Source organism: Antennarius striatus, chromosome 3 (genome assembly GCF_040054535.1).
Source record: "Antennarius striatus isolate MH-2024 chromosome 3, ASM4005453v1, whole genome shotgun sequence".
In the NCBI taxonomy this organism is placed as follows: Eukaryota; Metazoa; Chordata; class Actinopteri; order Lophiiformes; family Antennariidae; genus Antennarius; species Antennarius striatus.
In genome coordinates, this window is record NC_090778.1 from 14710163 (window position 1) to 14734498 (window position 24336).

Below are 24336 nucleotides of genomic sequence, written 5' to 3' on the forward strand. Positions count from 1 at the left end.
CAAGGCTCACCATTTATATCAGCTCCATAACACACCACCAGACACTGAGATATTCTTTGTCATTTCACCTTGTGTTTATGTTGTAAAGGCAGGTATTACAGTACAGATGTATGACACTTAATAATATACCGCGCAAATGTGTTTTTATCAGTTAGACCTTAAGGCCCATCTGAAGAACTCATGGTGGCATCAGAGGCTTTAAAACAACAACCACAATACTTTACAGTTTAATGATCTTAAAGAGACACAGCAGAGGAAGTGAAAATTCATTTTTAGAGACATCAATAGAAGATTAGTCCTCCTGTACAAAGTAAGACTCATTTGCAGTAAACAAAGGGAAGGTTACACACCTGCCTCTTAAACCAAGACCACCTTTACTGAGGTTCTCTAATGTTTACATGAGCAGTGCTGGTCCATCAGGGTCAACACGACAGGTCACGCTTATCAAACGACTGCTGAGCCACTTCCTTCAAAAATTAGATGAAAGACGAGTTCTAGCCTTGTGAGTCTGTTGTTTTTTTTAAACATATTTAAATAGTTACATTACAGAATGTGTGATGCAACTATTGTCACAAGCCAAACATGTTTGTCTTTCACTCTGACTTGCTTATAGTCCAAGCATATTACCTGAAGAAAAAGAGAATAGAATACAAAACAAAAAATAGTAACACAAAAAAAAAAGAAAGTCGGAATCAACGTTTTTCGTCCTACTTAAACTGCCTTACATGGGAGAGAATTAACAATGGAATTAAACACTACCGTGTTTACAATGACGTGCAGTGAGGTTCATGGCTGGTGAGGCACTAGTTTCATCGTAATTAGATTTACAAACATGAACCTACAGAGCAGCTTATTCACCTTTTAATAAGCAACAGTGAGTGGGGTATTTTTAAAGTCTCATAGCAGAATTATTTACACATATAAACTGTATAACACAAATAAGCACATTTGATTAAAAAAAAACGTTATGTTGTTACCTACACGTTTATGTTACGTTTACTTATAAATGAAGACCGTGCGCTGCTCCTTCTGAACAAAAGCATCGAAAAAAATTTGAGTTGAGATATTTAATCCTCCATTTTTATAGTAAGGCAAGGCGAGTGGAAAACACAATGAATGGCTGTACTTGATGCACTGACTATAGATTGTAGTTTGCTGTCACTTCTTCTACAGCCGAGGAAGAAGAGCCCTCAGCCAAATCTCTGGGATCACCAGCGCCCCCTACCATGAGGCACAAGAACTGCATGTCTCACTTCTCATCTTTTCCCAGTCGTTTCAGGACAGCTCAACTCAAGAAAGACGTTACACTCATGCAGTTGTTGACAAAAACACACTACGTTATAAACATTAGCTAAATTATGGAAATGTAGTTCATAGAACAAACGTTTTTGAACATTTTAATGGCAACATATACCTTCATGTCCTCTTTCACTACATCCATAAACCTCCTCTTTGGTCTTCCTCTAGGCCTCCTGCCTGGCAGTTCAAAACTCAGCATCCTTCTACCAATATATTCACTATCTCTCCTCTGGACATGTCCAAACCATCTCAGTCTGGCCTCTCTGACTTTATCTCCAACACCTCTAACATGTGCTGTCCCTCTGATGTACTCATTCCTGATCCTATCCTTCCTGGTCACTCCCAGAGAGAACCTCAGCATCTCTGCTACCTCCAGCTCTGTCTCCTGTCTTTTCCTCAGTGACACTGTCTCTAGACCAAACAACATTGCTGGTCTCACCAGTTTTGTACACCTCAGTATTTCAGCGGTAAATGTGAAAATTCAGCAATTTTGAGTAAAACTATTCTAAAATTGGTGAAATTAAACGGAAAATAACTTTATAATACACATCACTGGATAAGTATAACCATTTAATTTATTTCTTCCATTTTTCATTGTTTTCTTTCATAATAGTAGGTGAAGCCGTGCTTCACCTGCACGTCACTTTATGTTTAATAATTTAAAAAAAAAATCTGACATTTGTCATCAATATGAGAATTTCATTTAAGTTTTTAAAACGCTACCTATAAGTGTGACCAATGCTATCAGAACATTTATGTTCCCCACATTACCTAAACATTACTTGGATTATGGTAACTTTTGTGCCAACAGGTATTGTAAAATTCTAAATATCACATTTTTTGTATTGTCTTGTGTTTGTGTTACCTGAGCAGTGGTCCAGCACTTAATCAAAATGTACTTCACAAAAAAACAGAACTCTATGACAACTTTTCGACCATGTTGAATGTTCAGGTAAAACTTGGATACCCCACTACACCCAACACAAACCCATAACCTAACAAATACATACATACACGCACAAACTATCAGGTGAGGAAGAATTGATGTAAAAAGCCACAACCATGTGGGAGTACTTTGAAGCCGAGAACCTGAACCTCTATGCAGCTTTTAGCTCCAAAACAGTCCGTTGTTTGATTGTTCTCTGGAGTTAAAGATCTTCATGCGTGGCTTTGTGGTTGCGTTTGTCCAGCCAGGCCTGCAGCAGCGGTAGGTTGGAGTCCATCCAGCGGATGTTATCCTCAACTGTCTCATACGTCTGTCGGATGCACCTCATCTCTGAGCCCGTCTCCTCAGTCAGAGAGCTGAAGAAGCTTTTCACCTGAGTGCAGAGTAAAGGATAGGAAGATTTAAAATAGCTTCAGGTAGCGACCTCAAAGAAGAGGAAAATTAATTGTCTCCATCTTGGAGAGAGAGCATGAGCTGCAATCAGACTAGAATATGTGCGGCAATGAAACGGAAACATAATTATTCTTGTTTACCATGCTATGATGTTTACACACAAGGTCAAAATAGACTTTCCGCCTCTTCTGCTTGAGGACAACCTACTTTCTATTTAAAGGACTGGATGGTTTTGTTTCATGTAAACAGAGTTGGCAAAGAGAAATGTTTTAGCGAAGGGGTTGAGTTTGTTTTTCAGCATTTCATTTAAATTCAATGCAAAACCAAAGACAAAAGTAAAAGGAGGGCAAAAGGAAAATATGTCCGATATTAACTAAAGGTTTACACGTATTTCCATAGAAATAAATTAAAAAATTTAAAATTAAAAAGCCTGATTCTTGGGGAGTATACACAACACTTTTCTTACCTCATCCAGCATCTCCCTGGTAGAATACTGGTTGGTCACTCCGGTCACCATGTGTGATATTGTACTAGAGCCCAGGTCAAACCTGTGGCATTAAAGCAAATGAGGCATAATTCAAAGTCAGGAAACTAAAACATTTTACAGCTCAACGGATTAAAGCTGCTAGATAGCACCACATTTTGATGTTCTAAAATAAGACACAAAGATCATTTGGGTCTTTTAAAATGACCGATGTGAAGGGAAGTTATTTCGGAGGAACATAGTTTGAGTAAATATTTTATTGGCTTTAACATAGTTGACATGGAGGAATGATTCATATATGCGTGATTGTGCAAACTGACTTGTTAATCAGTGCGTTCCAGTTGGCTCGGAGGAAGTCCCATGCCATATCACCACCGTGGACATTCCTGCTGACGGTGATGATCACTTCTGGGAGGTCTTGAACCTTCATCACTTCACCCTGGAGGCTCTGCTCCATCATCCTGCAGATATACAGTAGATAGAAGTAAAAGAAATGCATGGTGGCAAAGAGAAGACACACATGCACAATAACTAGAAAGTAGTAACAAAAAAATAAGGAAAGGATAGAAAGAAATAGAAACACTAATAGGAGGAGAGCTGGATAGTATAAATAGAATGGAAAATAAAATGCATGCAGATGAACGATGGAATTTACCCACCAAATGAGCTTGTCCTGCATAGGGCTCAATGCCATTGCTGTCTTTAGACGGCTCCTCACAGACATCTGAAGTGAATTGCGGTACTGCTCAAAAAGGAAGTCCCACCCCTCTAGTGTTTGAGCTCCAGTCACAAAAACAGCCATGGTGGTGTCGACAGGGACGCTGAAAGCAGAGAAGGATTTTGGTCCAGTAACAGCTATCGGACTACTTTTGATAAAAATAATAATCAATATTAAAATATGATCACTGAACACAGAAAAAATGTATACAATACAATTATAGCAGACTGTTGGTGTGCTCTTTCAGCATGACGACCTCTGACCTCATGTTGCCGTCAGAGTCCCTCCATTTGTTAAAAAGCTGAGTGGCTTTGGTCACACAGGGAGAGTATTTCTGGATGCAGCTGAACACCAGCAGGTAGCTCCTCAGCATTCGCTCAGACACTGACCCGGTGTCAGCCCACTGCTGCCCATCGATCAGGCCCCGGAACAGATCCACAATGTAGCCCTGAGTGGAGAAACCACAGAGCTGGACAATTAGTAAATAATCAATAGGCTTCAGATTTAACCGGAACTTACCCAAAGAGTCCCATCTCTCTCCAGAGGCACACTGGCCTTTAATTATCTGAAGTTCATAAGTGGACTTTAATTGTAAGAATAAAATTTCATTTTATGCCATTCTAGCTTTAAATAATTTAGAGACAATACATGTGACATCTGTTAAAGCCAAATTAAACAATTCATAAAACAAATGTTGACAATAAATAGAAGTTTCTTCCACACATCTATCCTTAATGTTACAATAGGATGTGAAATATAACAACACAAAAATAAATAATAAAGTCTAGGTAGAGCAAACTACATAAGTTACCAGCAAGTCATATTGTGACGTTTGAGCTGTGAGCTTCAGGTTTTATTTGACTAACCATCTGCCTCGGATCCTGATACAGTATTAGGAAATTTTATTTTTCTTCATAACTCAAACTACTACTAACAAATTATTCCTAATTCTAACAGCGGATTTTATTTAGAGCAAAGCAATCTCTTAATGGTGGCATCATAAAAGCGTGCTATGCTTGGTGTGTAATGATTAAACAATTAGAGACAGCGGTGATGTGTCAGGTTCACGTATTCTTGCACAACAGAAAGCAGATTCTATGTAAACTTGCACTGTCTGTAATTTTAGTTTTGTCACCACTGAATGATGGTTTCTTACGGTCCGTTGCTCAGAGGTGTGTTTGTGTCTCCTGCTGTCTCAATTGTCAGTGTAGTCATACTAGTCAAGCCACATAAAGTTTTGTTCTTGATGAATATTTTACTGATGAGACAGATGGAATTATAACATGACAGCCTCTCTGTTAGCACGAACATATGCTGACCTTCATTTTCTTCTCCAGAACTGCCATGTCTCTCTTCTCCATCAGTTTGTAGAGAGGAACGAGCTCTCTGAAGCCCTGAGTCACTGCCATTATCTCCGTCTCTCTGGAGAGGTACAGCGACAGCTCCAGAGCTGTGTCCAGCCTCACCTTCCCGATGCTGAACAGCAAACACAGGACAGCCTTCCAATAAACACCACGCAGCAACTTTTTTTCAATTATTTTATAAACTAACAAAATCTACATGGACAACGGTTAATAAAATTAACAAACTATACCTTCAGATTATTCATTCATTCATTATACAGATTATTCGTTAAATGCAGCTGTCGTGTGACAAACGGATCACACCTGACCAGCTGGAAGACGTCGTGGATGAGGCTGGCGCGGTCGTTGCTGGTCAAGGCGGTGTGATTGTGTTGCAGCAGTTTGATAATGGAGTTCCATCCATTGCCTGCATAGTGAACCATGTAGAAGCCACTCATGTCCACATTGAACTTCACCCAGTCCACCTCCTCTGGCAGGTACAGGATATCTGCAGGCAGCAGAAGTGAAAGCTTTGTAGTAAAATTTATGTGCATGATGAAAGAAAAAGATTCAAAAGTGGCCCTCTAAAAAAAACATCCGCATCACACGAAGCCCCATCCTCACCTGCCTTCGTCTTCAGCAGGAAGTGCTGGATGGTGCTGGAAGCGCTGGTCACGTAGGTCAGGGGGATCTGCCACAGGAATCTATAAATACACAAAGCTCAGCTAAAGACTAAACTATAAATGAATTCTAACTATTTTAAGTGATAAACTGAAAAACTGAATGAAATATGTAATTAAAACGGAATAAACACTGAAAGTACAATGGTACCTGTCAGTGAGGGAGGGGTCACCAGTCTTCAAATAGCGCTCCTGACTGACTCTGACCTCACGACCTCTGACCTCTACTGTGACCAATGGGAAGCCCTCCTGCAGTGTCCACGTGTCCATGATGGCCTTGACATCCAGCTCATCATCAGAGTGCCACTTCTATGTATGCACACACACACACACACACACACACACACACACACACACACACACACACACACACACAGACACACTGATCATCGTCCATAAAAGTGGCGTTGACTAAGGTGGTGCGTTCCAACATTTTCTTTTTGCGAGCAAAACATATTCATATTGAAACATATTCATTCCTGTCATAAAGGACTAAAGAAACCAGTTTATTCACATTTGTAAATAGTAGGTGATTGAAAAAGATCCAAATATTTGTTGAGTAGTGCAGTAGTTCATTAACCAACTGGTCTTGCAGCTTTAAAATAAACTACCCAATAGACAGCGAGAGATCCAAGCTGTCATCTCATGGTATTAAGTATAGAAATCTTTTAGAATTCTACACATACTGACATTGTGAGAGGAGCACAACATCCTGCATGGAAAAATAAAAAACAGTATAAAATGCAGTGAAAACTAGATTAATTTGTGCTTTCCTGGACTTTTCTACAACAGAAAATGAAAACATACGGAGGCTCCAGACTGCTGGCGGTGCTTGGAGCACAATGCTTTGTGTTTCTTATGATCGTCTTTCAGATTATCAGAGCTGCAGATCTGGTAAGGAGGCAAACACAAATTTAACATAAGGTTTTTACGGTCCCAACACTTTCTCAACAGTCTCAACACACCAGGCCTAAAATCTCCAACTGTACTACAGGGTTACACAAGCAAGAAGAAATGATAAATTTGTCCCAAAAAAAGGTGAAAAACATTCAACAACAATCGATTTTTAAACATTATGTATGTTTAAATAACTGGACCACGTCAAGTTGTGTACTGTTGGCATAAATGCATCATCATGCTGAGGTAACCTGGCCAACAGCATCACTATTTTTCTAATGACACACATCGCTCACCTTGGTCAGGCTCTCCCACAGGTGGCTGTTGATAGTGTTCTGGTAGCTGTAGCGTTTCAGGTATCGGATGATGCCGATTTCAAAAACCTCAGGAGTGAGGAAGTCCCGCAGCATATTCAGAATACACGAACCCTAAGAAACATAAAAAACAGACAAACAAATGAAATGCTAAAATACCCTATAGATGGTTTATGGAGACCAAATAAATATGAGATTAAGAGTTTAACTTTCTTACTTCACACAGGAGCGAGCTGAGAATGTGGTTATCTTTCACTTAGACCACTGACCTTGTCATACGACACGTCATCAAACATCTCCTGGATCTGTGCCGGGTTTTCCACGGGGTTAGAGATGGGGTGGGAAGAGCTGAGGGAGTCCACCTCCATGGCCTCAAAACATTTCTCCAAGAAGATGTCATCCTGGAGAACCAGAGTGTGATTAAAAGTGTGATTACTATCTTTTAAACATATATTAAGGAAAAATTGATTGCTAACATGGATAAAAATAGTCTAGCGCAGTGCAACAGTCAGTTATAATGAGATTCTGATCTGTTTCCTGCGCTCTCCTCTCACCACTTGCAGCTCTGGATAGGTGATGTTGACTGAAATAAACTCCATGAACTTGGCGAAGCCCTCATTGAGCCAGAGGTCGTTCCACCATTCCATCGTCACCAAGTTGCCAAACCACTGGACGGAAGAACAGTCTTTAACAAATAAATGCATCTAATCATGAAACAGCAGCTTCTAGCTTCAAATTTTAACCCTTCAATCAGCTTTTCTTGTTTCAAATGCATTTTTTCACCAGACAGGCTACCTGGTGTGCCAGCTCGTGTGCGATGACCATAGTGATCATCAGTTTATCCGAAGCCGAGGATTTGTCAGGGTCGAAGAGGAGGCCCGTCTCTCTGTAGGTGGAGAGACCCCAGTTCTCCATCGCACCCGACTGGAAGTCCGGGACAGCAGCCAGGTCTGCGGGAAATCACACCCAGATGATGACTTCTGTCAGATTACATGTAGCGTAGCAGGTTTGTAGTCTGCAGACTACAAAATAATCAATCAAATGATGTGCACATCGATGCCACTGCCAATCCAATGGCTTCATAACAAAATAATAAAATAGCAAATGCAGAAGTGGTGACTAGAAAGCAACCGGAATTCCGTTTTATTTTAAAGATGTTTCCCCTCTCATCCAAGAGGAACTCCCATCCCTTGAGTAAATATACCGAGGCATCAAGGATGCCTCAGCAGTGCTCCAGAGGTGAGCTGACACCTCCCACTGTCAGCTCACACTCCGGGTATTTTTGGGCAGGCCTGGGAATTGAACTGCCAATCTTGGAACATTGGACAACCAGCTCTACCGCTGATCCACAGCCCCCCCTAGTATCTGTACAAATCAAATACTAAAATAATGTAACCACAAAAATTCCATCTCACCATGTTTTGGAAGTGGGTAAGGAATATCAAAGTAGTCGTCGTAGAAGTCCAGCAGGTTGGCAGCAGCTTCCAAAGCAAAGGCTGTTTGCTTGATCTTCTCAGGCACAGAGTAGACTGATATCTGACAGCACAGGAGAAATTCCTGTGTTAATGTTGGAGCAACACCCTTTATTTGTGTGTAATGTTTTATCTATGGATGTATTTAATAAATATACTGTATAAGATACAGGACAGAAAATTCAAAACTGTTCGTGACTAAGCAGGAACGCTGATAGGAGAGATGAATGAAGGCATGGCTAGCGCCCGCTGTCCTCCTCACCTTGACACCATGCTTGGAGGTCTTGCTCACAGACATGAAGTCAGAGATGATGTATGCCACCAGGTAAGTGCTCATTTTTACTGTGGTGTCAAAGTGATCCTCCACCAACCCGCCCGGCAACACCACAGATTTTATCTGAGAAACATAGAATTGTAGAGGAGGAAAGAAAGAAGCGGTCAATATGCCTGTAACAGAGCAGCGAGTCATTACCGCCTTAAAATCTTACTGCTTCAGCACCGTCTTATATTTCATGTTGATGGTTCGACAGTAAAAAACCAAGGCAGAAGTTGACTTCATGAGCCATTTCTTTGTTTCTGTAACAATTTTTTCACTCGCATCCGAGCAAAGTAAACCAATGCATGCGTGTACCTTGGGCATGTTTGATATGGCTGTGTGCCGTGGCTCTCGAATGATACTGATGGTGAAGTTGGATTTGAAGGCCGGCTCATCAAAACAGGGGAAGGCCGCACGGGCAGAGGTGGCTTCAAACTGCGTGGACGCCAGAAACCTAATAACAAAGTAAAAGATGTGAAATGTTAAAGATGACACACCGGGTGGGAATCGGGATCGTTGATACTTCAGTGCTGGAGAAATACATTAAATAAATCCTGGACGCAGGCTAATACTTATGATGCTTATTCAGGGTTTGATTAGGATGCTGTCTCTTAATGCCCTTACCGGACGTCTCCACTTCTGGTGCGGTAGCTGCTTTTGTAGAATCCATGGAAGCTGTCAGACAGGTTGGCGGCAAACTCCAGGTGAACTTCATACCTCCTACCTTTAGTCAGCACCGAGTCCGACAGCAGGGCCAGCTGGTGGAAACGAGGATGCTCCAGAACCTGCAGAGGCGTCACGCCTTCGGGGGCGAGGAGCAGCGCGTTGGACACCTGCAGCTGTTTGGAGTGGAGGACGATGGTGCTGGTGTCTCTGTGAACGTCCAGCTGGATCCGAACCGCGCCGGTGAAGTCCAGGGAGGTCATGTTGGGATGGATGGTCAGGTGATAGTGGACAGGGGTGATGGTGGTAGGAAGCCTCATGTGTTTCCATGGGAACGGGCTGTCGTTGGAGGCTGAGGGAACGTCCCTGGATGGAGACTGATTCGGGAGCAGGGCTCCGGATGTCCGGGGGAAGGGAAGGATCGGCAGCAGGAGAAGAGCAACAAACATCGTCAGTCTCTAACCTGGAGTAAAAAACAAACAAACAAAAAACCATGGGAAATAAATCATTTGTAAAACGGAACATCTACTTTCCGTTAAAACTCGGGAGGAGCTCAATATAAAAGGACTCCACAGACTTTGTCCCTTAATAACATTTCACATCACATTTTTCCGGTACACTTAAAATCATTCACGTTTTTGTTTTGTTTTTTTGGAAAATTCAAAGAGATATTTGATTTGAACTCGAAGACGAAGACCAGGTGATTGAGACAAAGGTGACATAAACAGACAGCAGGAAGTACGACACTTTGGATTTGGAAGGTTTCCATTCATACATAGGCACGAATCCCTATGGAGGGATTTCACTCATATGTTAAATAAAATATATTTACACCTGTTTAGACTGAGTTTGGTTTAACCAGATGTGTTCTACTCACTCTTCTATCCTCTGCGCGCTGTGCTGACATCAGTTTATTCAAAAGTGAAAGTGAAAGAGGGAGGTGTAAGTTGCATGATGGGAGAAAACGGAGTAAAACCGCAAATACGAACCATATTTATTGTTCTTAGTTGTAAAATAATAAGAGTATTTTGTAAGATGCCATCAAAATGATGGTGAAACGCCATTAGAGTAGGACAGGACAGGGGGAAACATTTGTTGTCGAAGCATGGTTCCGTGTTGTCTGCCTGCAATGACAGATTTTGTCCTCTAGGTGGCGCCATGGTTTCTTGTTCCCCTCACGTTCATGTGTCCTGATGGTTTTATTCCATTATACGTAATCAAGAATCGAGAATCACTTTAATTGTCGTTAATAAAATCCAAAAACGAAATCGGGTGCTCTCTTTGGTGCAGATAAATTAACAAAGAACAGATACGAGAAAGATAAAGAAAGAAATGGATTTTTTTTTAAAAAGATAAAATAGATAAGAACACACAAGCAACATGGCAAAAAGGGCAAGATGACGGCTATCAAACGTTCTAACACCCCTTCACAGTATGAAATGATACACAATAGTGATAATGTATGTTAAATTGCACATAGACACTAATATTTTACACAGTGTAAAACATTGTGCACAAACAATAAAGGAGTATACACATTACATTAATAAAACCTATTTATAACTTCATATTTGCCATGCCAGGGTATTATTATTATTATTGTTCATATTTTCATTATTATTATTATTATTATTATTATTATTATTATTCCTTTTCTCCTTATGTCTTAATTTTCTTCAATGTACAGTATATTCTCCCTGTTTCTGTTTGTCTGAATGCTGCTGCAACATTTAAATTCCCCAGTTTGGGATCAATAAAGTATATTCTATCCTATCTTATCTTATCTTATCTTTCAGATGAAATATGTCATTTTTTGACTTGACTGTAGCTACAGATACAACTGGAGAATGTTAATATATAGAACTATATAAAAGCTATTTAATTTAACAAATACGATGAACATTCTTAACATGTGGGACATTTTTTAACATGTCCCACGTAGACAAGTTTTATTTATATTAAAAAATCAAAAAATGTATAATGATTGACATACTCACAAAGTTAAATCTAGAGGAATTGTGCATACTGATATCATTTTTTGCATAGATAATTGCTTTTTTTTTTTTGCATTTTTAATCCACTGTCATTAACAGTTTCATCAAATTCACGTAATCTGTTTGGTTTACAGGTTAGGGGTTATAATACCAAAGTAAGCTAACATATTGCATTGTGTCCTTTAAAACCTTTCCATAGTTGAATTGTGTTTTATTAAACTGTAGGAACCCACACCCAATTGTCCTTAAAGGAAAATTATGTGGGTTATAACAAAAACTAAGTGGATCACATAGAACAGGAACATTCAATGTGTGTTACACTGGTGTCACCATGTCCACAGTCACACTTAGAGGTAATTTATAGGTAACGTTCACCTGTACTGTTATTGAACTGCTGAAGGAAGTCAGAGAACTGAGAATTGAGATATTGTACATCTAAATGCAGCTTGAATGTATTTACTGAGAGCTAATTTTTTCATGAAGAACTTTATGCTTAAATATCAATTTTCCTACTCTCTGAGGATCACCAGAAAGATTTACTCCATGGTCACACAGTGTTTGTTAACATTCTGAAAAAAAAAAAGTATTTAAACCCTCCTCTCACACATACGTACGCCAAAGGATAAAGTCCACCCCATCTGCAAACATTAATAAGTAAACTTTACAATGAGCATGTTTTCTTTCGTACCGATGTTGAAGTGGTCGTTTGGGGAACCTGACAAGATTTTCTCTCCCATACATCTGGATTGAAAAACACCAAAGCGTTCCAGGTTTTGTGGGAAAAAACTTAGTCAGGAAGATTTAGGTCGAATTTATTTTAGAAAAGACAGAATTCCTGTGAGGAGAATGGGAAAGGTGGTGTTGATTTCCATTGCTTGTGGTACTGTAGCGCTGGCGGCAGGTCTGCTGATTGGTCACTTCGGCATCAGCTCGGGACCATCCTGGGTGAAGGATGTGGCGAAGGATGTGGAAGAGAGCTTTGTTGAGAAGTTCATGTCCGAAATTGACAACATCCGGATTCAGGAGAATCTTAAGTGAGTTGATAAATGTCAAATCTACATATTTTTTCCCAATTACACCTTCATGACACTTTAATTGATTATTTTTTTCAACAGGGAGTTGACAAAAGTGCCCCATTTGGCCACTACAGCTGGAGATGAGCAGACTGCCCGTTTCATTCTTGAGAGATGGCAGGACCCACAGAATGGCCTGGATCAGGCCTGGACAGAGGAGTTCATGGTCTACCTGTCCTTCCCTGACCGCAGCAATCTCAACAAAGTCACTGTAGGTGAGGTAATAAGAGGGAATGTGGTAAAAACATTCATCTCCTCATTTTTACACCTTATTTTAGATACTGAAATGCATTTCTTTGTCATTTTTTGACTGCAATTTAGCATATTTAATGAATGGTAATCAACAGCGAGCAGGGTTATAAAATGGAATGAGTGAACTACAGAGCTTACTTTGACTAGAGAACTGAAGCAGAGAGGAGATGTATGATGACTTAAAGATAATGCAGCTTCATGCATCAAGAGGATGAGTTCAAGTACCATAGACTGAATTGTAGAAGTATCTTGAGCAAATCTGAACCTTCTTCCTGAAATGAGTGTGAATCTGGGTCATGTTCCTGTATCATGTCAATGACCGCAGTGCTTATAGAATTTACTCACATGCTCGCTAAATGTTCTTATTCTAATGGATACTGAAAAACAAACACTGAAAATATTCAAATATCATCTCTATATGTTGAACTAAACTAACTAAACCAACATTTCCAATTACTATTTTTGTCTTTTAAATAACATCAATAATCCGTATTCGAACCAAATTCTTGACAGACTTGTGATCAATCTTTGTCCACAGTTATAAATCATTTTCCACCAGACCAGCCAATCTGAATCTGTCGTTTCAGTGAGCCCACTTGATGCTGTGCTGCACACCGCCAGGGAAAAAGAGAAGACTTATACGTCAGACCAAGATGATCCTGATGTGGTTCAGCCATATGCAGCATACTCCCCTGCTGGACACCCAAAGGTGAAAAGCTGTGTCCATACTTATACAACTTAAGGCTCTGCATGAAAATTATCTTTAGGTTAAACACTGTAATGAGACTAAATTGAAATTCAAAAGTTCTCTAAATCATTATATAATTTTATGAAAGGAAGTCTGAGTTCCTCTGAAGTGAATTCATGTTGCTTTTTTTTATACTTTTACACAAAATGGTGATTTCCACCAATTAGCACTATTTATAGGAAACAACAAGTCAAATAAGGTTTTACAACAGTAAAAACCTTATAATCTTCTGCAGCACCTATCTTATGAGGACATAAAGTTACATCTATGTACTGTATCACACCATAAAACACAGAATCACATCACTGTATCTCACCTTATTTCTCTTAACATTTGAGGCTCCTTTGTCATTTAAAAGAGATAAGAAGCATTTAGATAAGAAGCTGCATGTCAAATTGCACCACAACTTGGGCAAGATGAATTGAACTTCAATATACTGTATATGAATAGAATGGACAAAATACAAAAAAGGACCAAAAGGATGTGGTACAGTATTGTCGTGTGTGAACAGAAATAGCTAAAAGGGGTGCCACGTATTGTGTAGACTGAGTTCATAAAGCAACACGAGCCTATCTGTCAAGAGTGGCCCAGACTAATTGATCTGTAAAATCACGTCTGTGAAATCCATATTAGAGGCACAAGTGAGAAATATAGAAAAAGTTCAGTCATTCACTTTCTTTCTTTTACCGCTGCTGTTGACACCGAGTTTATTTGTCTGCTGATTTTAGGGGAAACTGGTTTACGCCAACCAGGGGAAACCTACTGACTATGAACGGTTAAACCAGACAGTGGACCTAAGAGGAACCATCGCCATCACCAGATATGGTGGAGCAGGAAGAGGTGCTAAAGTGAGTAGCGCTTTGTGTATAGCATAATATGCTGTTGGGGTTTCTTTGTGATTCCTAAAAATGAGCGAAAACATCTATTAGGGGCAAAGGCTTGCGAGTGTTTCAGTGAGTCTACCAATGAAGCTGCTTTCTAATCTTCAGATGATGTCTTTTATTGAGATAATAAAAGCTGTGGAGAACAATGTCACTGATTCACACCATTCTGAGGACAAAGATAAAAGGTGTACCAACTTTAAGGAAAGGGTTTTACTATCTCTGCTATTAATGTGTAAAGCTTTGACCCCTAAAGTAGACATTACTTGATAATATATTATTTGTGTTGCCGAATCATGCAGTTCAAATATAGTTCAACAGTAAAAGTCAAAAATCAATCATACATATCCTAAATTTGGTATCTTTGTTGCCAATATTGACAGACTCAATTTAGTAGCAAAGGCACTCAGTTTGTAGAGAATCAAACATTGTAGCTCATTTCTTGTATGTAATATTCGGTGGTGTCTGTCATCCAGGCCATCAATGCTGCACCCTATGGTGTCATTGGCGTGCTTGTTTACACCGACCCTCTGGACATAAACGATGGCCTCATGTCAGACAGTAATGAGACGTATCCTCACTCCTGGTACCTGCCGCCATCCGGCGTGGAGAGAGGTTCCTTCAAAACTCACTATGGAGACCCACTAACACCCTACCTGGCTGCTAAAGGTAAACAAGGGCTGATGGAAAACGGTACACAAGGTTTGCGTACAATAGCGTTTTCTCTTTTATCACATGTTTTCTGTACCACTGCTACACTTTGACTCCACTATTGTTTGAGGATGAGTTTTTACAACAGCAACATAACAAAGATATACGCATATAAAGATAAAGTGTTTTAATGTGTAACTTCCTTTTAAATTCTTCAGAATGCAATATTATTTTGCAGAGGAAACCTACAGAATTCCTACTGAGAACATCACAGGTATCCCACCCATTCCGATTCAACCAATTGGATTTGAAGATGCCTACAGACTCATCTGGTTTGTGATGAACAAGTTATCCATTTAATGAACCAAATTTATCCATTTAATGCAGATCAAAATAGTGGTTGGTCATGAACTGATTTTCAATTTATTCCGTCTGATCATTTCAGTGAGCTGGGTGGAGATGAGGCTCCACCTGAATGGCAGGGCGCATTCAACTGTAGCTACAACTATGGAGGCCCGGGATTCAAACCTACCTCTGTTTTTGCCAACAGGTAGTCAACTATCAGACAGTAAACCTGATTGTCCATCTGCGTATACATATGTAGAGGAGTGACTAAAAGAGATACAAAAACCTACAACATAAAATCACTCTGTCACGACTCTATGTAATGTGTATGAAGGTAGATGATTGTCATTGGTTATTACACTTTTAAAGCTCTTTTTTTCCCCAAGAGACCTGTTTGACCACCTGAAGAAGGCCGGTTACCAGAATGCGTTAACGTTTGTCTTCAAGGTCTATTGTGATCACACCATAACAAGGTTTCATTGTTTAAAAGACTAGTCTTTACCAAGGTAGTCCTTGGAGTTATGTTGTGATTCTGTTGCCTACATGTTTCCCCACCCAAAAAGCAACTCCAACAACATCAGCTCGATTCAGGAAGTCCTCCTACTTTGCTGTAGACCACGTGACCATGTCACATCCCAGAGAGAAAGAAAAGTCCGATTATGTAATTGCGTCTCATTTTGGAGGCAGTTTTGTAGTGTTGGATCTTTTTTTTCTCATCTGTTGTTGCCTCATACTTCTGTTGCTCTGTATCAGTGACGTGAAACTGGACATCTTTAACCACGGCAAGTTGAAGAACTCTTCCAATGTAATGGGAGTAATCAGAGGGAGTGTTGAACCAGGTGACACATGAGACCTATTCTGCCACTGCTTTTCAAGATATTTTCATCTTGAGGTTAATCTTTGTGCTATGTGTGAATTCATGTCCACAGATAGATATATAATCTATGGGAACCACAGGGATAGCTGGGTCCATGGTGCCATAGACCCGAGCAGTGGGACAGCGGTAATGATGGAAGTGACCAGAGTGCTGGGGAGAATGGTCAAACAGGGTGAGGCCACTTATAGCTGAACGAGTGTCTGAATGTTTCGATCGGAGTTCTGGGTAAAGAGTTCGTTCTGCTCCTCTTTGCAACAGGCAAGTGGAGGCCTCGCAGGTCTATAATATTTGGAAGCTGGGGAGCAGAAGAGTTCGGTCTGATTGGTTCTGCAGAATACACAGAGGTGAATTGATGTCACTCCATGAAAAATGGCATCGTTTTAGTGTAATTACATATTCAATAAAGCAGATCTGTGTTTCTATTTTACAAAAGAAATGGTTGTTTCTTGGTCTGAGATGAACTTTATGTCAGCTAAGGACAGATTATATTCATAAACCTTAGAAAGTTTAACAAACATCTTTCTGCTGAATTAAATACATGTCTACTTTTCTCCAGTCACACACAGTATTTTTGTTCAATATTTAAAGTTTCTGTACTAAATAGTCTCACTTGAAGAATTGCTTGTGTGCTGTTAGAGATAAATGTGAGATGCACGTGTCTTTTATTTTCCAGCAATACTTCACCAAACTAAGTGAGCGAACTGTTGCTTACATCAATGTGGATATAGCTGTCTTTGGTAAGGATCTCCAGATTAAAATTATCTAATGGTATCAGCCTTTGATTTGTCTGCATAAATTCAGGCAATATAGAAGTAGAATTAATGAATGTAGATGTAGATCTACAAGTCTTGTAATTTGGAATGGATCAATAGTGATGATGATGCTCCACTAATAGGTCTTCTCCTCTTCAGCTAATGACACTTTCAGAGCTTCGGGGATGCCATCATTACAAAGTGTCATCTTCAAAGCTACAAAACAGGTGAAGTGTGTCAAATACTAACCTATAAGTTCAACAATTATTCATCTTGAATAAAACAAGTTTTGACACATCCCCAGGAATCTCACACGCCAAATAACTCTACTTTAGGTTGATGCTCCTGGACTGGAATCCATGTCCGTGTACGATAACTGGTTCCAATACTCCAACAGGGTCAGTCCGGCACACGGACCCATTCCCAAGTAATTGGCCCATCTCATATTCCCACATCTTGTATTTTATCCTGGGAGAACAGATATCGAGCTTTTCACATTTGATCAACCAAGAAAGCTTTCAAAACTGTATTTCCCATTTTGATCAAAAATCAAAAAACCTAATTCATCATCTGCAGGGCACAAGCCAGTGTCTTATTGTGCTGGTCCCAAGCCCGGATAAATACAGAGGGTTGTGTCAGGAAGGGCATCCAACGTAAAGCTTTTGCTAAATCAAACATGCGAATCAAATCAATGACTTCCATACTGGATCGGTCAAGGCCTGGGTTAATAATGACCGCCATCGGTGCTGTTAACCTACAGGGTGCCGGTGGACATTGGTCGAAGAAGGAGAGGAGGAAAGTGTGTTCGTAGGAAGAGAGAGAAGAGGAACACCAAGAGTATAGGACTGAGAGTAGGGATGTTGAATGTTGGAACTATGACAGGAAAAGGTAGAGAGTTGGTTGACATGATGCAGAGGAGGAAGGTAGACATACTGTGTGTCCAGGAGACCAGGTGGAAAGGTAACAAGGCTAGAAGTTTAGGAGCAGGGTTCAAGTTGTTCTATCAGTGAAGATATTGGTAGAAGGATGCTGAAGTTTGAACTACCAGGCAGGAGGTCTAGAGGAAGACTAAAATGGAGGTTTATGGATGTAGTGAAAGAGGACATGAAGGTAGTTGGTGTGAGAGAAGAGGATGCAGAAGACAGGGTTAGATAGAGGCAACTGATTCACTGTGGCGACCCCTGAAGGGAAAAGCCGAAAGGAAATGAAGATTTTAATACATTCATGTTTTTATTGATAAAGAACTACAGGCCTGCAAATTTGTATTTTAAACAATTTGATTATCATGGTTAATGCTAAGATGCTATTCAACTATTTAAAAAAATATTTTCAATAGCATCTGAAGGTTAAGACAATATATTTAGTCTTAGTTACTTTTCCTATGAATGAGGCAAGGACTTCCTTTGTTGTGTGGTGTCTCTCATTGTGTGTCTCCTATACTCTTTCCTGTGGTCCTCTAACAGAATGGGATACCTGTCGGGAGCAGGGAGTGATTACGCTGCCTTCGTCCACTACCTGGGAATTACTTCCTTGGACATGTCATACACCTACGACAAGGTATTAAAGACATTTGTGTCTTTTTTTTTCGTAATTCATTTACAGTTTGATTTTTTTCTTCTTAAATATTTAGGCCAAGGACAACAACATCATCAAGAAACACAAATCACCTCCATCTAAACTCTGTTTTTTTTTTTATCTTTTATCTCTTCATTTTTACCCCCTGCCAACTTGATATTCTGAGTTGCACTTTCCTGTCACACTATGTTTAGTAAGGAGCCGTCATATTCATTTTAACTTTAGTTTGAAGTCACTCAAAAAACATTTTTTTTCATTTTGTTACTCGTGGGATAAGAGGTCCGATGTCATCTAACTCGGATAATTTTTTTCAACTAGAATAAAACTAAAGCTCGAATTTACCCTGCTTACCACACGGCATACGACACCTTTGACTACGCCTCAAGATTCATTGATCCTGGTGAGCGATAACGTTTATTTTGTGTCACCTGTTTGTTTTTTTCAGTAATCCAACTTTATGTGTATTTCTGTGGTGGTAATTCAGATTGTGCTCTCTTTTGAGTCAGATCAGTGGATGGTGTGGGATGTGTTACCTTCATCTATGTCTGCAGCTAAAACGAACATCATTCATCATCTGTCTGCCACCTCTTCCTCTCAGGGTTCGTCAGTCATCAGGCCATTGCCAAGACATCAGGGAACATTTTGGTCCGGTTAGCAGACAGCCTCGTGTTGCCACTGAACTCCAGCGACTATGCTGAAACTCTGGAATCCTACCTCAACACAGCAGTGAACCTCTATCAGAATCAGCTGCAGATGAGGAATATCTCTATGGGTAATCACAGCTACAGATGTTTGTGGAGAGGGGAAATAATTGTAATAATTTTTGTTTGTATGTGGGGACTGGGGAGTTTCCTGAATGTTCTGATTTCACGTTTTCGATTTGTGCTTCCATAAATCACTTACTATTGTACGCTCCTTCTAATTGTCAGAACTAAACAAGGTATTTCTCACACTGCATCAGCCGTCATCAAAACCTGCCCTACCCCAAAACCAGCAAACACATAAATGCCATCAGCTGCATTCAGATTGACTTCAAGAGTAGAACAACTACAGATCCTCTGCACACACTATTATAAATCTGTTTCTTCTTACAGAGCCACTAAAACGAGCCGTGTTGACATTTCGCAGCGCCTCAGCGCAGTTGGATCGGCTGATTCTTGATTCAGATCTGGCAAATGAAACGTAAACACACTGAGACATACAGATATGTATTTGCTGCCCTCATCAAAATGAATGAATGAAAGCCTCCCATCTCTGCTTCTCTCTCCTGCCTCAGACCGCTGAAGGTCAGGAGGATCAACGACCAGCTCATGCTGCTCGACCGAGCTTTTCTGGACCCTCTGGCTTTCCCTCATAAATATGCTTTCAGGTAAGAAAAGATTTGGCCATCTCAAAATAAAATTAAGCAGACCATTTCAATTCTAGTCCAATTATAAATTATTAACAAATGTAATTTCCATCTGCATGCCTGTGTTATGTGCTAATTAAAGAAAAATCTCAGAACACGACCTCACTTGAAGATGAACATGATGACCATAATACTTGTTTAACATTAGCACGCCATGAATGTGAGCATGTTAACTTTGATATTTAACTCAAATCCTGACTAATTTTCCAGCAGCGTATCACTGGTGAATCATTTTTATTTTCCTGTGTGACATGCAGGCATCTTATCTGGGCTTCAAGCAGTGCAGGACAGCCAACCTTCCCAGGCCTGGCTGATGCATATGCCAATGCTGACTCATCAGGACAGTCCAGCGACTGGGACAAAGTGCATCACCACCTGTCAGTCCTGAGCCAGGCCATCGAGGGCGCTGCCAACACACTGGCTGATGTTATCTAGAGGAGGAGGAAGAGGAAGGAGGAACTGTAATAGCTCAGTGAGCAATTTGGCTGTGATGGGACTATTTATGGATAATATTAAATAAAAGAGTCAGGAATCAGTGAAAAAAGCACATCACCGATAACCAGAGTGATATTTTCACCTGTATATTTGTCACAGTATTTAAAGAAGTGGTGAAACTTTTTCATTACAGTGTTTCAATAAAGAGGATCGATATTCAAGAGCCACAAAGAAGAGACAAATGAAATGCAAATGTAATGAAGTCACTCATGATAAAGGTGAAAATATTCTCTCAATGAAGCAGAACACAGGCCATGATCAAATTTTTAGATTTAAGAATCTGTTTTCCTTTTGAAATTAAAGCCAGTTTGGATCGCAAACTTTTAAACCCTTTTATCCAAAATTTAGAGATGACAGCCTAACTGAATATGTCAAGTAAATGTTGGTACTAAATTTGTAGAATTATTTTAAACAAGCTTTTTAATTGTGCTGATGTATTCACTTATTCAGTATAAACTTCGCTCTTTAAATTAGGCCTGCATTTAATAAAGTTATTAGTAAAAGTACTAAGTTTGAAAGAATTTCTTTATATTTAAATTGTCAAATCACATTTTAAAGTTTTGTGCTGTTACGGAATTAGTGTGTTTTCTGAATTACACAGAGATGACCCTGCAGACTCTATATAGCTGAAAGATCATCTGGTGTACACATTCATAATGACATTAGATGGAATAAAATTTACGTTAGAAAATAAGTCAAAGTCACAGACTTCATAGTCATAGACTTTCAAAGTCAAGACGATTACAGCGTTGTTCCAAAGAGGAACCCTAACCATAAGCGCAAAAATGTTTTGTTTCACACATCAAGTGTTTTGTTTTTTCTTTTTCCCAGCAGTCACCTATGAGTGGAAACTTCCATGTATGAGCTTCTACTTGGCTGCTGTTGCATTCATGCCCGGAGTGCTGCAGTACCGATATCTGACACTAGGGGTCAGAAAATGTTTGTAGACTTGTCACTGTACCAAGTCACTATTTGGACCGAGACGAATGTAGGAAGGGTTTTAATTTCACCATAGATATGGAAATGAAGTTCATGGGTCCACCTTGCGATAATGTTGTTAAGTATCATGACAAAATGTGAAGACAGAGAAAGAAACAGGTGGGTAAGATGACAAGTATTAAAGAAAAGCATTCTTGACTTTCTTTCCTGTTCAGGCTGTTCTATTAATACAAGTCTTTCAAGGACTGTTGGTTTTATCCAGGCTCCTCCTCTCTGCTCAAAGCCTACAGTGTTAGTCACACCCAAGCAAGGTGCTGTAGTAGAAAACACAATTTAGGCTCAGCAGCAGCAGTGTGTCAATGAATAATGAGTGTTTGTTGGTTTGTGGGTGTGTGGTGGTGAATGGTTTCAGATATACAGGTATTTATGCTTAACTCTCCTTTGAGAGACTGGCTCCTTTTATTATAGATGTACGACTACCAAAATAGATCCAGTGAGATGAAATGTCACTTAGCAGCATGGTACAATTTGAAAGATGCCTTCTTTTACAAAAGATTTCTACAAGCATTCTGTAGGTGCATCAGTCATAAAAGTGCAAAGTCTGCTTCACAAGTCAAACAACGTGGGAAAGAAGATATCAGTGATAGGAAGTGGCACGCAGGGGCTTGTGTTGCAGAGATACCAGCTGACAAATGATTTGAGACATGTTTGAAGCAGTATTTTACATTTTCTTTTCTAAATGCATTTGGGGTTTTTTGTAGCATACAGAATATCACACAAACGAAAAACTAAAAAGTAAACTAAGAACTTGGAAAACATTTCTTTAAAATGTTGCACAAACTACACCAGTGCAATTTTAGGGTCACACTTTAACCATCATTATCATTTTACTTGAAGAAACTCTTGATATTTGGATTGCATATTGCAGAAAATGTGTTAGATGGTTTCCCTTGGCAATACTGTTTTTGACATTAACCCAGTATGACAAGTATTTCAGAACTGGAAGGAACAACCAAAGCCTGTCTTGCTGAGCCTCTTAGCAGTTTCTGCTGCAGCAGAAAAGGGGGAGGAAGCACATTTGAGCTTAAGGGCTCTTCTCATGCAGATTTCTTAACATCTGTACGAATGAATGAACTGCCAGCTGTTTGCCATTATTGATATAAGATTTATAATGAAGGAACTGGACTTGATATAGAAAAGTAGCATGGTCTGTGTATCAAGCTACTATTTGAAAAGCCAACATCAGTGATAAGTGGAAAAAAGTATTTCTTTGGCATGGAATAAAAACAAACACAGAAGTTACTCGCCAGTCGCAGAGTTTATTCTTTTAAATATTCATAGACTTTTCCCCTATATTAAATACCCCACCGCCCACCCCTCATCATCCCCTTTCAAATTTCTTCCCTCACTTAAACTCTGCCCTGTTCATTGCTCCCTCCATAGAGAAAGCTTGCCCAGCTGAAAAATACACTCTACTTTGTGCAGCATATTGCTTATTAAGACATTTGCAAAAACAAATTAAAAATACTACAGCTTGGTTTTTTTTTTCATTTTCTGTGCCAACAGCAGATAGTGCTGAACAGACGTTAAAAAAGAAAAAAAAAAAGCACAGTGTCCCTCAGTCTGCTACATAAAATACTACTCCCATTTTTTCTTGACATGGTGTGGCCCTCCTGGCTAAAAGAGTACACAGTGGTCAGTACCATCAAAGTGAGAGGGGAGAAATTTGTTCTTAAAAATATGTGCCCAGTCTGATCAGTTCATGTCAGCGTGTTTTATAACGTGTTATACATCCTGGAACATTTACTCTAAGCTTTCACATTCACTCGTATTTCTGTCCCTGCCCATCTCCTCTCTATAGGTCAGAAAGTGTGTGAATGTTTGGAACATGTGTAGAGAGAGTTCTAATATTTATTCCCCATGCCCCCTGTATTGATTTGTGTCCAATCAGAAATTGTGCAAAAAAAAAAATGAAAAATTGGTCAAATGAGGAGTTGGGAGCTGCAGACAGAGTGAAGGACAGTGTGACACGGCACTAGAGAAAAAAATCAGTTGTTTAGGTCACAAGGCATGCATGTTAACACTGAACTCAGAGTCGCAACAAGAAATGTTTCAGCTTTGAGGGGTATGTGCTATGGATGAGTCTTGTCAGTCTCTTTTGCAGTGCATCAATGTTAGAACGGATGAAGATGTCTGTAAAAGTCCTGCTTTTGGCTGCATACATGTTCCACTGCTCCTACACTAACATCATTTTGTATGTTCTGAAAATGGAAGGTACAAGAAATGCTGTGTCTCATGAGTGGTTCTCCATCACCAACTGTTTCCGACTTTCAGTGAATGAATGACAATAAAAAGGCAGAAAACCAGAACTTCTACCGTCTTCACTGTAAGATATGTGCACCTTTGTCATGTGTGCATGTAGTTTTGTGTCCATATTTCGAGCGGTCTTTGTTTCTCCCCTCTTTAAGAAGTACAGGCAGAGCTGTGTTGGGGAGGGCCACAGGGTCAAGCTTGGGTTACACACGGGGGGAGTATTTAGGGTTTCTTGGCACCTCGGTGAAAGATTTCAGCTCATAAGGGATCCCCGTGTCCACTTCGATGGATTTGCGGGAGAATAGCAGCCGGATATCATTGTGCAAGTAGATTTTCCCAGATTTGGAGCTCTGGAATCTTCAAAAAAAACCCAAACACAAACAAAAAAACTGTATGAGCACAACAGTTTGCTAGTAACATTAGACATGTTGTTTATTTTTTCGGCATTTTAATTATTGTGTAATGATGTTAGGCCTTGGTAGACATGACGGTCAACAGAACATAATAG

General features: G+C 39.8%; 3 protein-coding genes across 9 annotated transcripts in view; 1 reads left to right on the forward strand and 2 right to left on the reverse strand.

Annotated features, from left to right (window-relative positions):
* Nucleotides 1–214: 214 nt before the first annotated feature.
* On the reverse strand, nucleotides 215–19784 carry erap1b (endoplasmic reticulum aminopeptidase 1b). 4 transcript variants are annotated; one of them, XM_068310981.1, is made up of 19 exons: nucleotides 19766–19784; nucleotides 9487–9988; nucleotides 9178–9316; nucleotides 8809–8943; nucleotides 8490–8610; nucleotides 7870–8024; nucleotides 7629–7742; nucleotides 7344–7475; nucleotides 7057–7188; nucleotides 6671–6754; nucleotides 6015–6172; nucleotides 5808–5887; nucleotides 5508–5691; nucleotides 5160–5316; nucleotides 4104–4288; nucleotides 3782–3943; nucleotides 3443–3583; nucleotides 3105–3186; nucleotides 215–2618 (listed from the first exon to the last, which is right to left on the reverse strand). In XM_068310981.1, the coding sequence occupies exons 2-19, from the start codon at nucleotides 9972–9974 to the stop codon at nucleotides 2448–2450; spliced, it is 2820 nt and encodes a 939-aa protein (XP_068167082.1). In that variant the 5' UTR covers nucleotides 9975–9988; nucleotides 19766–19784; the 3' UTR covers nucleotides 215–2447. The 4 variants fall into 4 exon arrangements, with proteins under 4 accessions (XP_068167082.1, XP_068167080.1, XP_068167081.1 ...); XM_068310979.1 differs by lacking the exon at nucleotides 19766–19784 and adding an exon at nucleotides 10403–10747; XM_068310980.1 differs by lacking the exon at nucleotides 19766–19784 and adding an exon at nucleotides 10360–10377.
* On the forward strand, nucleotides 12213–21145 carry naaladl1 (N-acetylated alpha-linked acidic dipeptidase like 1). The gene is made up of 19 exons (XM_068310983.1): nucleotides 12213–12553; nucleotides 12635–12807; nucleotides 13432–13553; nucleotides 14321–14440; nucleotides 14950–15142; nucleotides 15363–15456; nucleotides 15570–15674; nucleotides 16223–16308; nucleotides 16399–16518; nucleotides 16605–16690; nucleotides 17020–17083; nucleotides 17258–17325; nucleotides 17434–17525; nucleotides 18562–18655; nucleotides 18992–19073; nucleotides 19272–19445; nucleotides 19768–19855; nucleotides 19950–20042; nucleotides 20339–21145. The coding sequence occupies exons 1-19, from the start codon at nucleotides 12366–12368 to the stop codon at nucleotides 20514–20516; spliced, it is 2220 nt and encodes a 739-aa protein (XP_068167084.1). The 5' UTR covers nucleotides 12213–12365; the 3' UTR covers nucleotides 20517–21145.
* Nucleotides 21146–22816: 1671 nt separating this feature from the next.
* atosb (atos homolog b) overlaps nucleotides 22817–24336 on the reverse strand; it is a 28330-nt gene continuing 26810 nt past the window's right edge. For all 4 annotated transcript variants that reach the window (XM_068310225.1, XM_068310227.1, XM_068310228.1 and 1 more), the window contains exon 10: nucleotides 22817–24185. In XM_068310225.1, the coding sequence (XP_068166326.1) occupies nucleotides 24032–24185 (154 nt within the window). In that variant the 3' untranslated portion in view covers nucleotides 22817–24031. The remainder of the gene's footprint in view (nucleotides 24186–24336) is intronic.

Excerpts from the sequence above, each read along its gene's own strand:
- erap1b (XM_068310981.1), bottom strand. The coding sequence starts at position 9,974 with ATGTTTGTTGCTCTTCTCCTGCTGCCGATCCTTCCCTTCCCCCGGACA. Across the intron at positions 9,317-9,486 it reads ACCAGAAGTGGAGACGTCCG|GTTTCTGGCGTCCACGCAGT; the intron begins GTAAGGGCATTA and ends CTTTGTTATTAG. Across the intron at positions 7,476-7,628 it reads CCTATCCAGAGCTGCAAGTG|GATGACATCTTCTTGGAGAA; the intron begins GTGAGAGGAGAG and ends CTGGTTCTCCAG.
- naaladl1 (XM_068310983.1), top strand. The coding sequence starts at position 12,366 with ATGGGAAAGGTGGTGTTGATTTCCATTGCTTGTGGTACTGTAGCGCTG. Across the intron at positions 12,554-12,634 it reads CGGATTCAGGAGAATCTTAA|GGAGTTGACAAAAGTGCCCC; the intron begins GTGAGTTGATAA and ends TTTTTTCAACAG. Across the intron at positions 16,691-17,019 it reads GTTCTGCAGAATACACAGAG|CAATACTTCACCAAACTAAG; the intron begins GTGAATTGATGT and ends TTTATTTTCCAG.